At 49.9% G+C, this 17830-nt stretch overlaps 1 protein-coding gene across 1 annotated transcript in view; it reads right to left on the bottom strand.

Annotated features, from left to right (window-relative positions):
- Window positions 1-17830, bottom strand: part of EPAS1 (endothelial PAS domain protein 1) — an 82903-nt gene that overhangs the window by 24410 nt on the left and 40663 nt on the right. The window contains exons 2-4 of the mRNA XM_028103997.2: window positions 12247-12437; window positions 3824-3975; window positions 3324-3408 (exon numbers count right to left, since the gene is read on the bottom strand). Of these exons, the coding sequence (XP_027959798.1) occupies window positions 3324-3408; window positions 3824-3975; window positions 12247-12437 (428 nt within the window). The remainder of the gene's footprint in view (window positions 1-3323; window positions 3409-3823; window positions 3976-12246; window positions 12438-17830) is intronic.

A 17830-nucleotide genomic window follows, 5' to 3' on the forward strand; every position in this document is an offset into this window, starting at 1 on the left:
TTTTTCTGGGTAATGCCTTGTTGATACTTCCCACTGATCTGCTCCCTTAGCACCCGTCGCCTGCCATGAATGCTAAGTCTCATCTTGGCCTGGGGACTAATGTTTTCTCATCTCCAGCTTGTCTCCCCAGCTGGAAGTCTGAGCTTCTGAGGGTTGTTACACTGTTTTGCTTCCCCCTGCACCTAGCATGCCGTCAGTGCTCACTTCACAGCGATGAGGCAACAAGGGACTGGGGGCTGTAATTTGGGCACGTCTCTCCTAGGGCAGGCCCATGCCCCCTAGCAGGAAGTCCCAGGGGCAGTCTGGGTGAGACCACCGTCTCCTGAAGGGGATAAACCTCTCCGATTAGAAAGGTCTCTCAGACACCCGTTTTGTCTTCAGCCCTGTCCCTCATGAACGTGAACCCTCCAGTGCCCTATTTTCAACCGGCCCCAGCTATATTCTGCACACTGCGCCATCAGCTTTCTCCCTAAAGTGACGTGTGTCAAGGCTCAAGAGAGACCACTGGCCCAAGCCTCCTGGGTTTGGTGAGCAAGTTCATTTTGAGGATGAACTCAACATGGATCAGATCCTTTCTCAGCCAGAATTAAATAAATCACCAAGATAAATGACACAGTCTCCTTCCTGGTGGTCTCCAAATGCCTGCTCACTCATAGCTCTTCCCACTTTCCATAAAACAGAGTGATGAATGCAGTAAGTGCCAGCTGAGTCCCCCACGTCCAAGCCGAAATTCTGCCTCCACCACCACCATCTCCAGCCTGGACCTGCCCAGGTACACTCAGGCCCCCTGGCCAGCACCACAGAACAAACCAGAGCCTTGTTTTCAAATAGTCACACCCCTCCATAAACCTCTAGAGGGCCAAGATTTATTTGATGGATGTATCCCCGGAAAGCTGTGTCAAATGAATTTTGACATCTCTGAATCTATCTTAAACATCCCTAGAGGAGAGCTTGCTAAATAAGAGCATGAAAGTGAGAAAGTGAATCTTTTTTTTAAAGAAAGAACATTCATCCATCGTGATTATTTATAAAACCATCTCTCCAAAACTTAATGATGTTCCTTCCGATTTTAATTTTCACAGGTGGGGTTTACAAATCCTGAGATATTCTTGTATCCTAGCGTCTGGATCTACCCTGAGGACTAGTTCGGGTGCTGGGAGTAAGTGGGCTGGTGAGACTTGTTTGTGGCTATGGCATGGGTTACTATTGTGGCCTAACTTGCTAACCTCTGGATTCTCCCCCATTCTGCCATTTGATTAGTCTTCCTAAACATAGCTCCAGTCAGATTACCCCACCCCTGCTCAAAACCTTTTCAAAAGCTCCCCTCTGTCTACAGGATAAAGTTCGAGGCCCTCCACCCGGCCTTCAAAGCCTTCCACAATCTGCCTCATGGTTTTATCTTCCTCTCAGTGTTCACACTAACCCTTTGCTTCCAGATCATGAGTCCACTCAGGCCGGCGCCTTCAATGAGAATTGGCTGATTCATAGAGTTTGATCTCGAGTCCTTGACACATGGACCAAGAGACCTAACGTTCTACTCAGATAAATGGAATAGAATCATGCTATGAATCATGGTACTTGAGAGCTGGAAGGTCCTAGACTTTGCCTGGTCCAATACCATTCATCTAAAAGGAGAGCTTCTGAGGAACAGGGCAATGCAGTGACCTTGTTCAGGTCTCACGGTCGGACTGAAACTAGGTCAGTGGCTGAACTCAGACTGAGAACCGAAGGGCCGAAGAGTTTCTGGAGTAGAGAAGAAGAGCCTTTTTGATTTTCGCAGGCTTCAAGCACGTGCTTTAGAAAGAGATTCAGAAAGTCTGACAGCCCCTGCCTCATGGAAGCAGACAAGATTTCTTAGCAGCACAGAGAAGACACTGAACAGCCCAGTGGAGTGCTCTCCAGCCTGTGTGCTCTAGGGGCCAGGTGGCCTGAGGCCTCGAGGTGGGAGAGCAGAGGGCCTGGGTGAGAGTTCCAGGCAGGGAGGGGGTTGTACTGCTGCTCTTTGTGGGCTCAGTCTGTCACAAGGGTGGAAGCAGCCTGCGGAGCACCTGTTTCTGCAGCGTGTGCGCTAACAAAAGCCCAACCTCGCAGGCTTGGTGCCACAGCCTTGGTCAGTCAGGCCGGACAAGCACACACCCCATGGTAGTGACAGGTGAGAGATGTTAAAGGGGAGGGACAGACATGGGCACAATCTGCCCAGAACAGTGCTGGAATTTCTGATTCAGAAGGGACCGTGAAAGTCACTGAGCCCCACTTCCACTTGCTCAAAGCTTCAGTCCTCTTGACAATATCCTCATCTGTGCCTTTGCCTGAAGGTCCCCAGTGGCAAGAGACGGAAGCAGAAGCTCCAACAGTCATTGCAAAGTGCTTTCTGCTTATGTGGGCCCTCCCATCCACGGGCATCTGCTGGATACCCCCACAGGTAGGGTATAGTATATGAGATCTTCTCAGTCTCTTCTCCATCAAAAACTACCTGTTGTGGGTCTTATTACCAGGGGACCAGATTCATTCTTTGGCTCCCAGGGTATCTAGGCTCCAAAGGTGGCCCCAATGAGTCACGCGTGCCTCCAAAGGGGCAGAGTGATGCTGGGCCAGTCTCAGGACTCGGCCTTCAGAAAGTCTGGCAGCTTCTACTTTTGCACTTCGGGAGCCCTGAGTGGATGTGTCAGAGGTCTGGAGAGGGAGGGGCTCTGGGACTCCATGGCGTGAGAGAGAGATCCAGCCCTGCCAGCAGCTGAGTCCCAGCCTCCAGCTACTGGCCGCAAGGTCCCAGAGGTGTGGGGGAGCCGTCCTGGTCATTCCACTTAGTATGGCCCCCAGACAACGGAAGCCCAGCTGATACCACATGGAGCAAAAGAACAGCCCACAGAACCCACAGAATCATGATGGGTAATAAAATGATCATTTAAGCCACCATGTTTTGGGTGGTATGTTACACAATGACAGACAAGAGCAATAGGTTTTGTGAACATGTGGGGACAGAGGAGTGTACTGATTTGGGTGGTGCCATTTGGCAGAGACCTGGCCTCTCAGGCAGTGAGACCTGCTGGAGACAGTGTCCTAACCCAGAGGACTGCCCTCCTAGCGTGGCATCAGGCACCATGAAGGGCCAGCTGGAGACAGTTCTGAGGACAAGTCCCTCCAGTGCCCTCCATCTATGCCACAAGCTCTACTGGATCTTTTATGGATGCCATTTTTTTTTTTTTTTTTCTGGATCATGCTGACCCTGATCCATCAACCCTACATTTGTAGACAAAGGGAATGCAGATCCCCTCCCAGGGGGGTGTAAGAAGGAAGGAAACACACAGCGAAGAATACTTTACCACTTTTGAGACTCAGGTTCTCACGAATCTCCTCATGGTCACAGGGATGAGTGAAGTCAAAGATACTGTGTCCTGTTAGCTCCACCTGTTTAAAAAACAAGGTTGGGCTTAATTATTCGTACTGTTGAAGAAGTCTCCAAGAGGCAGCTGAGCCACCTTGCAGGTCGGGAGACAGAGAGCAGACTGAAGTAGGTCTTTTTGTCCCAATCCAGTGCTGTCCACAGACATGCGGACATAACAAAGGACTGCCATTGATGACAGAGACTTGATTTCCAAGGGTTCATCGGTTAATCTAGTCAGCAGAGCTGTCCACCGGCAATGCCTACCCCAACACCAGGGGCTGGGACTGTGTTCCTGAGGCTTGTAACCTGAGGTGAGAGAGGAGCGGGGTGGGCACAAGCAGGGAGAGGTCAGGAGGAACGCGATCAGAACCCTCCACTCATTTCTACCCCCAAATGGAAACATTTTCCTTTTCTGAAAGAGCCAGCGGAGGATGTCACCTGTGTGAGTCCCATGAACTTGCTGATGTTTTCTGACAGAAAGATCATGTCGCCATCTTGCGTCACCACGGCAATGAAACCCTCCAACGCTTTTAGGTACAAGTTGTCCATCTGTTGGTTAGCCTCAGCTTCAGACTCATTTTCAGAGCAAACTGGAAAGAGAGGGGGGTCGGATGGCTTACATGAATGTGGTACTAAGACAGATGTGACTGGCATGGACAAACATCTGCCAGGGATGCCTCAAAGGCATTATGTGGACTTTTCCAGAAGCGCACACTGCCAACAATCTAAGTGTCTAGCACATGCCCAAGCAGTGGGTATCTGATAAGCACCACTACACAGAGGACACCCTGACAGGGCTTTGTAGGTCGTGAGGCTGTCGTGGCAGCGTATTATTGGGCTTAGGGGTAACGGCGGCAGGTGTCATGGATGTGACAGAAGTCACAGTGGTATAAGGAACCACAGCCTTCCCCACTAATGTACATTGAGCAATGACTGCACATCAGGTACTGCACTGAACATACTATATAATCTCTACAATGCCTGTGGGGTAGGTACTATTCTTTGTCTCGTCTTATAAGACGAGGCTCCGAGAGCGGCAGTCGGTCATTTGTCAGAGGCTGTAAAGACTGGTTAGCAGGCTCAGGCAGCTGAATCCCACAGATACACTCCTAACCATTTATGGACTATGGAGTCAAAGAGACACAGGTTCTATTCCCCTTATTAGGCTACGACTTTGGCTAATGACCTCTCTGAACATCAGTTTCCTCATCAGCCCAATGCAAATAATAATTTCTATCTTTTTGAGTCGTAAGGATTAAATAAGTATTTAAAATGCCCAAAACACCACCAATCACTGTGATTTTTCTTCCCTTCTGTTCCCTCCAGGATACTGTCGCTGCCTTAAAGTTGCTCAAGGCCTAGAGAGGGGATGTGTAGCACACAGAGATGCAAATCTAAGTAAAAACTCAGGGGCAACAGAGCTGGGTGACCAAAGAGGAATGTAGACAGTAAGTGCTCATGGGATCACTTTGAGGTGGTCAAAGACAACTGTTCCACAAAAGGGCATTTGAAGAGGCTCATGAAAAAAAGGCACTCACTCTGTAAAGCCAAAGAACTTTGTGGGCCAGGTTGGGTTGGACAGACACTGGGCAAACATGGAGGTGGTAGAGCCTGGAGCAAGCTCCCTCCCCGGGGACTAAGAAGATACCCATCTGGCCAAAGAGGAGGCTCCATTTCCCAGACTTAGTAACTGGGCTGCCAAGGTGGGTGCAGCATCCTGGAGCAGCGGCATCTTAGAGCACTGCTTTGGGGAGAATCACCTGGCAAAGGCACGTCTCTCTGCAAAGGTTTGCAGAGAGACAATGAAGACCAGAGGGGCAAGAACGGCACGAGGAGGCCATTGCACTCATGGCAGGCTGGAGAAGCAGTTGCTAGGGGCAAACTGGGGAGGCACCCACTCCCCAACCAACCACTGTGAGTAGCCCTAGCCTTTCAAGTACACTTCTGCTAGCTGCAACACAGCAAACAAAATGTAGGCTCCGCTCTTGTCCCAAACAAAGTTCTCAGGCCCCAGGCTCTTGGCTGTTGTCCCCAGGCTACAGACTTTATTTCAGCCCTGCTTTTCCTACCGTATTATTTAACTCCAAATATACCTTTACTTAACAAAAATTTGCCTTCATCCAGTACAAACATCACGCCAAGTAGACCTCATTTAATTTATAAAACAAGGGGATCAGAGAGTAGTTTGTCCCTTATAAAAGTTAATATTTACTTAACTAAAAGGCATCTTCCAACTTGAGACTGTTCTAGGGAATGTAAAATGTAATTCGATTTCTGGGCCACTTGGCAAGGAAGGCAGGGATACTATGAAATGAGGTCCAAGGGCCTCTCTGCGAGGGCACTGGGTTTATTTGGTTCTCTTTTCCCTTGAGCCCCTAAATTTAAGCTCTGGGCTATATGCTGTTACTGCTCGAGAAGAACAAATCCAAATTAGGAGAGGTTTCTACCAAGGGGCTTCAGTGGCAGCACTGGGGACCAGCCACCTTCCGGACACAAGATCAGCAAATGTGCCAGAGAACAGAAGAACAGAGCAGGCCCATCTGGGAATGGGCTTTTGCCTTTAGAGCCAAGAGTCGGGCTACAGGGAGTAGTGTCCTGGTGACTTCCCTTTGGTTTTGCTAAAGTGGTGGAACAAAGGAGGGAAATTCTTTCCTCTTCACACCCTAGCTAGCTTCTGGGAAGGGAGACCACCTGGGGATGGCCTTCTACCACACATATACCCACACTTGATCCCTGCTTAGGGTTTCTGCCAACTAACTAGTCAGCTGAACAGGGGATGACTAGCCCAAGTTCTAGGTGGGGGCGTGGCCACTGCCAATGCTGGTGCTCCAGCTAACACGGCCATATCTGAACAGGGGCTTTAGGAGAGACGGTGATGGAACTCAGTGCTTTCACAGCTGAGCGTGTACCAGCATCCCCTGCAGGGCTTGCTAAAGCAAGGATTTCAGGGCCTGGGGCTACTACATAACTTGTGGGCCCCAGTGCGGAAATGTGGGGCCTCTTGTTGAAAAATTTAACCAAGTCCAGGGCCCCTCTGAGCATGGAGCCCTGTGGGACTGCAGAGGTCACACACTCATGAAGATGGCCTTGGATGAGCCCTTCCCCAGAGTCCCTGATTCAGTAGGTCTCAGGTGGGGGCCGAGAATCTGCTTCTCTAACAAGTTCCCAGATGATGTGGACGCTGCTAGGACCACAGGTTGAGGATCACTGCCATAACTCAAGGCCCTAGGAGTGACCCTTAGTGCTGGGGAAACCCAACTGTTTTGGCAGGTGGTGACCTATTTTGGGGATGGGTGAGGAGAGGTTTCCAGCACCATTAAATCACACCAGAGACGTGACCACCTTCTCTAGACAGCAAAGGCCAGCCCTGTGAGTTCTGGCCTAGTGAGAAGATTTTTTTTCTCTTCAACTTCTTTGATCTCAGTGGCAACACTGACATCAAAATCTGGTGTAATCCCAAGACAACCCTATTTGGGTTAACTAGGCCCAGAGGAAATAGTTCTGCTTAAAATTTCCTGTTTTTAACAGTTCCAACCCAGCCAAACTGGTTTCCATCCGTGCCCAGTACACTTGCTTCCAGGAGGTGGTGAATTGGCAAGAGCAGCCGGCCAGCCCGGCCTCTGGGAGGAAGGGAGAGGGACGCTCAGGGACCACGAATGGAAACAGAACATCTTGGAACTGAAGTCACAATGGCTGGAGGACCAGGAAGCCAGCGGGCCGGCCCCAAGGGACCCCGGGGACAACCTGGCCTCTTTCCTCTGTGGAACTATTTGCTCCTGCAGCACCTGCTTTTCCTCCTGGGGGATTCTGAAAGAACCTGGCCGGCTCACGGTCAGCTTGGGGTTTGAGGGTGAAGCCTGCAGGGCTGGAGGCAGACCCTCACCCTAGGGGCCAGGGGCACATGCCTGTCGCCCTCTGCTGAAGACTGCTCCGCGTCCTCTCCTGCTCTTTCTTTGGAGTGTCAGATCTTCCCTACGGCATCGGCAATCTCCGACTCAGTGTCAGGCACGTAGAAGACTCACCTAGTCACTACGCTGTTACTATACCCCTATTTTATGTGTCTGCCCTATGCTGGGCACAAGGCAGGAAATCAGTCAGGCCATCTGTCAACAAGGGTCCCTGTGTATTCAGTCCTGTCCTAGGGATAATAATCAGGGATACGGAAGGGTGTAAGAGCCATCTTTGCACTCAAGCCATCTACAGACTGGTGGGGAAGACGAAGATAGACCACCATAAGACCATAAGGTTACACAACAATCCAGAAGAAACCCTTGGTGCCAAACAAAGAGGAGCCCACAGTAGGTGCTCGAGAAGCCCCCCATGGGGTCTCTAAATCGCCATGGGCTCTAGGTCTCAGTTACTTGCTTTCCCAGGACCCTTCAGGGTCTGACCCCTCTGAAGAGGGATCGGAATCAGAGGTGCTGTGCTAAGACCAAGCGTGCTCAGCCTGAGGAGCACAACAAGATTCTTTAATGCTAAAAATAGCCCCAGTAAACAGGCTTTGATGACGACTCCCCACAGCCAGGATATGCGCGGGCTGAGGTTTCGGAGCACTTTTTCCGGAGCACCGCTCATTTCCTTCAGGCAGCACCACCCATGTGGGGCGGGACCCCGTGGGCAGCAGGAGCCGGGCATCTGGGGTGAGCAGGCAGGGTGGCGGGGTGGCAGGGGAGATGCTACGGACCAGGTCTCTGAGACCAGACTGTGAGAAGGCCCTGCCGGTCAGGATCGGTCTTTATTCCAGCAGAGGGTCATCGTCCCTCTTTGTTTCCCCCTCTGACAAGTTCTTTGACCATTCTTAAAACCATGCTGATGTGATCTTCCTGGTTCAGACACCACTTAGGTATCATTACAGAGGCTTTCTTTTTGAAACCAATTCCTCACTCCAGCTTTCCCAGGCCCATAGACCCTCTGCGACCATTACCTGGTGGTAGGCTTGGGCGACCCTCCCATCTTTGGCAGAAGGCACTGTGTTTTACCTGATCTTGCTGGCCTCCCGGAGGGCCTGGAAAGTCCACCATTAGAGACTCATTCCTTTGTTCTTTACATAACTTATTATCCTGTCTTACCTCTGGCATACCCTTTATAAGACATAGCACAGGGCTGGGGTCAGCAAACACCTGCTGATTGACCAGACTTTTTTAAGTTAAGGGAGTGATCTGAACAAGGTCATTATCTCTGGAAGAGATTGTACATTAGCTGCTTTCAGTCGTTAACATCCTGGCATGAATTGGCTTCTCAGCTCCTCTCCAAAAAGGACCGAAAAAGGCCTTGATTTGGAAGGTGAGTGGGGCAAAGCATGAATGAATCGATTCATTCATGCCAATGCATCAATAATAAACCTGACATTTCTCTTTCGAAACCTTGCTATACAATGACCTCTAGCAATCGTGTAAAATCAATTTGATTTCACCACATCTGAGTGTGGGGAAGCCAAAAATCAATTTTGTAGTGAAAAACAAATTTTACATATTTACTGCTGTCTAATGCCCTCTGAATGCAGAAAGTGAGCCTCATTTGGTCATGGTTTGTGGCACTCATCTTGAAAGAGGATTTAAGACAATCAAGCGGTATTTCCACTGATGTTCCCGTCAGAGTGTGTTCTGTTCTCTGCCCAGCGTGGAAGCTAATATCATAAAGCTATTGTTTCAGTTTGCTTCCTGTGATACGAATCTCAATCGGCTGCCCCGACTCCCAGCCTGAATTTCTCAGTGCTGAGATTTCCTCTCCAACATTCCCACACAGAACAGCCTACTGTGAAAATCAAAGGGAAGCGTGTTACTAAGTAAAGAAGAAACTTTTCTAAAGCAAAACCTGGTCTTTTTTAGCCTTTTGAACTCTGAGGTATGCAACCAGCTATTTCCTATTTTAAAGTGAGCCAACCCTGGTGCTCACCTTTGTTAGAAATGCTTCAGTGATGAATCTGTGGTTTGTTTTGACTTGGAAAAACTTGGCTACTCTGCATTTTGATAGGCACTGCTGACCAGTGGGTAAGAAGACAGTATGAGTGTGGGTTTCCACTGGGTTCCCGCTGACATCATTTCTCCAGAAGCCTATACTTAGTATAAATCAATTTGCTTGTTCATCATAACTTTTATTTTTAAGCTATCACTTATGGAGAGCCTCAGATGTGGCAGACAAGAGGATAAGGGTTTTTCTAGCCACTTCTCCCCATCCTCAAATAGCACAGCAAGGCAAGTACTGGGATTGCCCTTGTGCAGATGAGAAAGTAAAACTCAAAGGTGGTGGAGAGATTCTCGCAAACTTGTAAAGAAGGCTGTGCAACTGAGGTTCCAGTGGGGGTCTATCTGCCCACAAGTCCTGAATTCCTTTCCACGGGAATCCACGTTTTGAAAGAGCAAAATGTGATTTAAGAAAGAAAGAAAAAAAAACAAACGACCCCATCTCACATGTAATTCCTGAAAATGATTTCCACGATTGGTCTAAAGAATGTGCGGCAGGACTGGAAGAGAAGGCAGAGAACAGGGGCCTTGAAAAGCCATCCACTTCCTACTCCTCCCCTGGATGATGCTGGTTTTATGAGAACGGCTCCGTCAAGGACACCAGGACCAGATGGCCAAATGTAGACACTTCTTATCCTTTTCTGTCATTTCACTCCGGGACAGAGAGGACCAGAGCGGACATGCTGAGGCTCTGGTCAGTCTGGGGCCAAGCCCAGCCAGAGGGCAGGCAGTTGGTGCCCACGACTTGCAACAGCTCCCAAGTAGGGGTGTGTTGCTGTCTCGCTGTAGTCCTATCTCCTGGGGTGGGGCTGGCATGCGGGGGGCTCACGCCGGCACACAGGAAAGGCAGCCGCGCTCCGGGGACCCAGCCTCTGATTCACGGCCCTCTCCAAGCCAACTTCTGAACCACTGAGAAGGATAATTATGTGGGGGAGAGCATGGAAATCAACACCGTACACCAAAAGAAAGGATAGAGACAACTCACGGACTGTGTGTGAGAACCATCTCTGCACCCCACTGCTCTGGGCTGGCCCCCAGGTGCCTCTGCTCAACTTTGATTCTCTTGTCAAGGAAGCAGCCCTCTCTGCCCCCCACACTGAGCCCTCGTCAACGTCTTTGCCTGACCAGGTCTGCGGAATGCTCCTACCCTCCCATTCCCCGCTTTCTCACAAGTGCAGATTTGAGAGGACTTGCATTCCAGGTGCACATTCACCACGTGCGAGGTGTGCGGCTTTGAGCCACCTTAACATTTTTGTACCTCACTTCTCATCATTCTCCAATGTTCTGCAAGTCCAAATTCAATCAGAGAGGCGTCCCGGGATGCATAAATTACTCCTTTTGGGGTCTCTGTTGGTGGAGGAACGGGCCTTGGGCTGGAAGGAAGCAATGATTCACCCAAAGGCATTCATGTCTAAGAGTAGAATTTCAAGTATCACCACAGGGAAGTTGAAGAGATGCTTCTGAGCGTGGGGAAAGGGTCTCTTGTCTGTCCTCCACTGCAGACTCTTGGTATATGTAAAGATGATTCCAACACTACCAGACACTGCCCTCACCTGTCCAGAAAGAGAAGCCTCTTGAAAGAAAGAGGAACACATGTGCCCTCTGATGGTGTCTCCAGGCCACTGTTCCTTCAGTCGCATCTATGACAAAGCCGCCGTTCCTTGGCATGGTTTCTTTTAAAGTATTTACGGAGTGTGTCTTTGCCCTTGGTTCTCCCCCTCCTGCCTGCTCTGTTCTGAGACTCTAGATGTGCAGTACAGGATTAGCCCGCCGACCCTTGGACCCACTGAGTGGTCATCCTATTTTCTGAAAGTCTTTCTTTCCCCATATCCTTCCTGTGCTCCAGGGCCCAGAATAGCACACGCTGGTCCGGCCTCCCCGCCTCGCGCTGGAGTCCCTCTGCTCTGGGTTTCTTTCCCAGAATAGCCATTCATAACAGGATGGCAGAGTCAACCAGCTCCAAGGCACCAGGCTCACTCAGGAAAACTGAAAACCAACCACAAAAGAACCTTCCCCCTCCCTGCCTGCCTCCCTCGGGCTCCCCGACTGGGGCGCCGCAACCTGCAGCGTCTCCACCACGTGGGAGAGGCACTACCTGCCAGTTTCCTTATGAAACCGACAGACCAGACGGGACTGTCACATAGGATCTGAAACTGGAAAACTCCCCAGGCTGCCTCTTTCTGGTCGGGATGAACAGGAAATGGTTTTCTGAAGACTGTGAACTCGAAGGGGGAAAAAAAAGTTTTGTGAACTTGAGAGTCGCCGTGATACCAGGGACAGTGAGAATTAGCTGGTTCTGTGGGGAGGCTGTTATCCGCCAAGGACTCTGCAGAGTGAAGGAATGTGGCCGGGTCAGGTGCGGTGCAGACTTCGCCTCCTCTCGTTCTCACAGATGCCCTGTGCGGTAAGTGCTTTTAACCCCTTCTTACAGGTGAGGACACCAAGAGTAGAGACACCACATGATTTGTCTGGCATGTTGGCTAGTGAGAGGGGAAAGAGCGCACGGGCACACGGCTGCCCTTCTGGAGAAGGTAGCTGGAAGATAAGCACGAAAGTGCTTCCTAAAGATACGCTCTGGAGTGGAGTGTGGGTCTGGTGGCAGGCCGGCCAAGTGGGAAGCTGGCGAAAGCGTTTCCTGCTCCCCGGGCCCTTGCTGCCCTCCTCAGCTTCTGGGTGCCCATGCGCTCCCTTGGTCCCACTCCTGCTTGGCGCCCCGTGGCCGTATTCACTGTAAGGGTCACTGCCGGAAAGGAGGGGTTCAGAGCGAAGGAACGGAGCCCCAGTGGTGGCCTCTGTGTGGGCGGAGGTTCAGCAGAGGCCTTCCCAGGGGCCTCCCCGCTCCCGCACGACGGGGGAGCTTCCGTCGGCACCAGCTCGGGGGGAGGCTGCCAGGCTCACCTGAGGACAGGAGCTTGTGTGTGCGCAGGAAGCTGATGGCCAGCCGCATGATGGAGGCTTTGTCCAGGTGGGAGCTCACGCTGTGCGGCAGGGGCAGCTCATGGGCCAGCTCGTAGAAGACCTCCGTCTCTTTGCTCCTCCGGCACCTGGCAGCATCCCGGGACTTCTCCTTCCTCCTCTCCGAGCTACTCCTGAATTCAGAGAGGAGAGGTTAGTTTCTGAAATGTCACTGTCATCCTCTCACGCCCCTGGTCAAGACCTCCCCCCGGGCCCCAAACTGCGGTACAGCCAGACCCTCCCGCTGAGCGGATGCGGCTCATACCGGGTCGTCCGAGCACACGAGGCCTCTGCCATACGTCGGCAGCCCCGCGTTCGTGTGTGTTCGTGCTTCTAACTGCCTCCCTCCTCTCGCACACCTGTGTCGCCCACACCAGGGCTTCGAGCACAGACTTGCCGACTCATCACCTGGCAATACCTGCGACTTCGTCCTGGGTTATCCGAGCATTGGGACGAGGACCCCGGGATGGCGAGGGAAGCGTGAGGAGGCTGGAGCCACGGGCGCAGGTGGCTGTGTCAAAGGCCCTGGAGAACACGCTGAAAAACTGCTTCGAGGCCCTCTTTCTGGAGAAAACGCACTTAGAAAACATGAAGCCCACGACTGGACCTCAGATCCCATTTTGTATCAGAGAGTGATCTCCACGGTAAAAATTGGAAATGCCATTAGAGCCCAAGCCCAAGAAGAAACAGCCAGCCAGACATCTGTCAGCCTGGTGTCCCAGAGCACACAGCTGTTAAAGGGTTAAAAAGGAGTGAGCACGAACACGTTTTCTCTCTCACTCTGTCAGCATAGGTTAGCAGCCTGTCTCACGCTCACTTTCCTGTTCTTTGCAGGACACAAGGACACACACCCAAACCTGCCTCTTGCAGGAAATCTTAAAGAAATCCTAAATCTTCTCATAAGATTAAGTTAAGTCCTAACAGGCAAATTCAAAAGCCAGCCTTCCTGGATTGAAATTCTAACTTCTCCGCTTGCCAGCTCTGTACACATCGACTGTTTAAACCGCTCAGACTCTATTTTCTCATCTGTATAATGGTAATAAAGTAATCATCCCATGGAGTTATTGTGAGGATTGGATATGATAATTTATGTAAAATCTTTACCACAGGTTTATCCCAACTGTAGGCAATCCATGTTAGCTAATACTAGTAACAAATCTGTCCCTGAAAAAAAATGATCATGGGAGTAAAAATGTTACAAGAGCATGGTATAACCTATTTTCATAGGACTATAGGTATTCTGCATAATACTTCTTATAGATTACATAGGAAAAAGTCTAGAAATAGAGTAAAATAAAAATATTATTCTCATAGCTATATAGAGTGTTTACTGTATTCCCGGAGCTGTTTTAAGTACTACCACATTAGGTTCCTGAAACTCTCACAACTGCCCTTGAAGTAGTATTATTTTATCTCTAATTTACAGATGAGGAAAACAGATGCACAGAGACGAGGTAATTCACCTGCAGCCCTCGGGCAGGTATGCGGGGAAGCGGCTTTACAAAAACCAGGCAGGTGGGTTCCAGAATCTAGGCTTTTTATCCATTAGTGAGGCTAGGGGGGATTATTATTGTTTTTTTAGTACTTGTCTATATTTTCTTATGTTTCTATAAATAACCTGTATTTCTTGTTTAATAAACAAGTTTTTTTTTTTTAAAAAAATGTATTTTTCAATAAACTTTCCAATGCAGTTCGTGGTTCTCAAGACCTCCTCCAACCAGCTCCGGCTCGCTCCCTCTGTCCTCCCTTTTGAGATTTCCAAAGCCAGCCAAGGCTTCTCCTTCTGTTTGGTTTTGCAGCCTATTATCTGGCCAGAGATCGGTATTTTGGGATTCACAGAATGTTGACATGCCTCTCAAACCCCTCAAGATTTGGGCAGAGGCACTGTTTCACTTTACAACATGCTTCATTGAAAAAAAAACAAAACAGAGCATCCAGCTCCCTGGATGGATTACGCATCATACATTCAGACTGTGGGAAGAATATCCAGCGGCTGTTGATGGGCAGGGAGAACCTCCAGAAAAATAGTGAAATGGGTGAAACTGTTTTTTCCTGTCCCCTCTGCCTTTGCTGTTTCCTTTCCCGAACTCCTGTTTCCTACGCTCCCCCCACGTCCATCCTCTGAACCCTCGCCCCCTACCTGTACCCCACCCTCTGCGCTCTCTGAGAGCCAGCCCTTAGGACTGGCTTGCTCCCACACCCCAGCTTGAACAGTAGTTTGTACAGGAGTCCCTCCCATTTGCATGTGAGTCTTGACCTCTGACCTTGGAGCAAAAGCACCTGTTCAAGGCTTGCAGATGTCCTGGCACAGGGAAGGAGGCTGGGAGGGGACAGGACACCAAAACCACACACTTCACATCTGTCTGTCGTGAGAGCAGGTAAGGGAGAGCCAGCGTCTTCAAGGTGCTGGATTCCATTCTCTAGCACCAACCTGTGCTCCCCGACAAAAGCATCACCAACACATGACCAGTCATTAGGACATCCAGAGAAGTGATCCTGGGCAGAAGGGATCCCCAGCACAGGCTGCGACATGAATACCAATGTCTGCAGGCACACAGTTTCCCTTTGCTACTGCCCCTTCCTTGGGGTGCAAGAACAGACAAGGCAGAGAGGAAGAGCCGGGGGTGGAAAGGCAGCCTGGAGTCGATGCTCTGTCTGGCAATGGCATTCGAGACCTGGGTCCTACCATGTTCCCTCGACCACACAGTTTATTCATACCTACTTTTGTGCTTCAACACCGCACCAAGGACCTGACATATATGACATTATAACCCTAATGACAATATGGCAGGTATTGAGGGCACAGTTTACACATGTGGAAAAAGAGGCTCAGACGTGAAGTGTAACTTGCCCAAGGTCACAAAGTCAATGCCTGCTTGCCTTGGAGAGCACGCAGTGAGCAGACACTTAGAAGTTCTGAGACACATGGGTGCTCCGTGTCTAATTCCATCTTCACGACCTGCATGGTGAGATGGGCAAGACACTCATTGCTCTTGCCCCCATTTCACAGATCTGGAAACTGAGGCCAGACCAGGCTAAGTTACTCACCTAGGGCAATCCAGCTAATCAGTGACAGAGCGAGGGCTAGAACCCATCACTTCCGAGGCTAATACTCTTTCCACTGCTTAACCCCAGGAGATGGCGGTGTTAGCAAGAAATAAAGAAACCGCAACATCTTAACATTTAGAAAAAGAAAGACTGAGAATCGCATGCAGCCTCTTGTTCTAAAAGCCATGAGCTCCATTTTAGCTACCTTGTTTTTACAGTTGCACTCTGGGGCTAGCATGACTTTAATTAGATTATCTGGTTAACCTTGACACAGCCCAGAGATATCTGTCTAATGTTGACTCCTGGAAGAACAAAAATGTGTAACACTGCTCTCATTTAATTAGCAACACTGAAGAACAAGCATAATTAACGCCAAGTGTGAAGGTAAGACCTTCCTAATTGATGCATACACAGCCTACTTCCTCACGCAATTTACCTCGGATTGAGCCTCTTAGCAAGTAGAAAAGGAGGCTGGAAGTCAGCAGGACTGGCGTTTTTAATATACTGGCCACAGACTATCTAACCATGTGATCTGGGCGAGAGAATACATTCTCAGTGCCCCTATATCCTTGTGTGTAAAATGGGAGAGACTCACATCTTATTTGTCAGGATCAAAGGAGATGAGTGTACAAGGGTTGGAAGTACTAGAAAGCTCTCCACAGATGAAAACTATCATGACACCTGGCAAATCTGAGTGTCACATTCAGAGTTTGGCCATAACAGCTCTTCTTCACTGCCAAATCAATGCGGTCCCAGGGCTGGAGGTGTAACTGGGGGTCAGGCTGATCTTGACGAGTTTGTGTTAGATTGCTGAACCTTCTCAGGTCAATGAGGCTTCATTTCCTAAAATACTTGCACTTTATTTTCTCTCCCTAGATAGGTCCTAGAACTACCTGCAACAGACCGGCATTTTTTTTTTTTCGACAATTCTAGACATGGCACTTTAGAATTCTCTGGTTTCTCATAAAACAGCGGTTTATCTTAAGTTTTCAAAATCATCAGAAAAGACTCAAATTTATTTCTTATTCCAAATTGCTCTATGAAGTGCCTACTCCTGTCTTTCTTGGTGGCTCTCCTGCAACCACAGGGTGGTCCTTGGGTGCACAATACTTGGTGTACAGGACACACAACACAAATGTGGCCCTGGCTAACGGTAACCTCCTGCAGACCCAGAAGTATTTACCGAACTCCGTGCTGGGCCTCGTGCAACTGCACTGCAGATAAGGTGCACCCTGCTTTGTGAGGAGCATGTGGTCTTGTTAGGGAGCCAACAACCTGAAACACCTCCATTAACCACGGAAATAGGTATGGGCAATAAACAGCGTACACGGATGAGATAAGAAACGAGAGTCAGTCTGAGCAAGGTCACGGAAACCTACCCAGGGAGGCAGGATTTCAGCTGATCCCAGGACATGGAATACCACCCTTACATCGCTTGAGGGTCAGAATCCACTTTCTCCCCCTGTATGTGCTATCTCATTTGTTTCTCATAACAACCCCGAGGGAGAGGAACTAGTATACCCACTTAATAGATGAAGAGGCAGAGATTTAGAGAGATTCAGTAACTTGATAAAAGACATTGTCTCCCACTGAATACTTCCGGGTCCAAGAGCAAAGATTTTCCCACAGGCAGCAAGGAAACTGCCGCTGACCGCACACCTCTGACTTGCTACATGCTGTGTTAGACACTTGCCCACCAATTGGATGCTCACGGACACCACGGGGAGAAGGAGGGGGTGAAGTTTTGAAAAGGACACAGTGACATAAAGATTCTCTGTCCTTAAGTGAGCACCCACTCAGATTGGAAAAAGACCTGGCGACTCAGCAGTAGGATGAAGAGGCACTGAGTTTGCATGGGGTCGGGGAGGAGGGAGGTGTCAGTGTTGTGGGCCTGAGAGGGGTGCAGCCTCCATCACTGAGGGGCTGGGGTGTGGAGACGGGGGTACGTTTGAGGTGACTCCCTGAAGGCTGCAGGTCCAGCCTGTAGGAATGTTCCTCTCCACACTGCAGGTGGGGAATACATTTCTGTCCTTTTCCTTGACATGTTAATACCTACAAGTTTATACTTACCCTCCCCAAAGTGGAAACTCACACTCTGAAACATGTGATCCTAAGGGAAGCAACCACTTAAGGACCAGGCAGCTGGTCAGAAGAGAAAGCAAAACTGACTTCAAGCTCCCGTGGGTATATGCCACATCTCAGCCAGGAAAGACCTCTGTGTCCAGAGCTCTGTTATCTTATAAATGTCTCCTTCACTTCTGGGTCTTGGCTCCAGGCTTGGCTTAAGTCAATAATTGAACCATTATCAGCTCTTGGTCAAGATGATCCTGGCTGCCGACTTCCAGGTGAACACGGCCTGGTGTGGGGGCTCCCAAGATGTCTCCGGCTGCACCAGTGGGGCTGGTTCCTTAATTAGCTATTCTCTCCTGACCTTCAGCAGGAGCAGGACTCCTGCCTAACGCCTGTGGGCCACCAGGGT

Source organism: Eumetopias jubatus, unplaced genomic scaffold (assembly GCF_037043125.1).
Source record: "Eumetopias jubatus isolate StellerSeaLion01/CBP00866 unplaced genomic scaffold, mEumJub1_p1.0 scaffold_9, whole genome shotgun sequence".
NCBI lineage: Eukaryota > Metazoa > Chordata > Mammalia > Carnivora > Otariidae > Eumetopias > Eumetopias jubatus.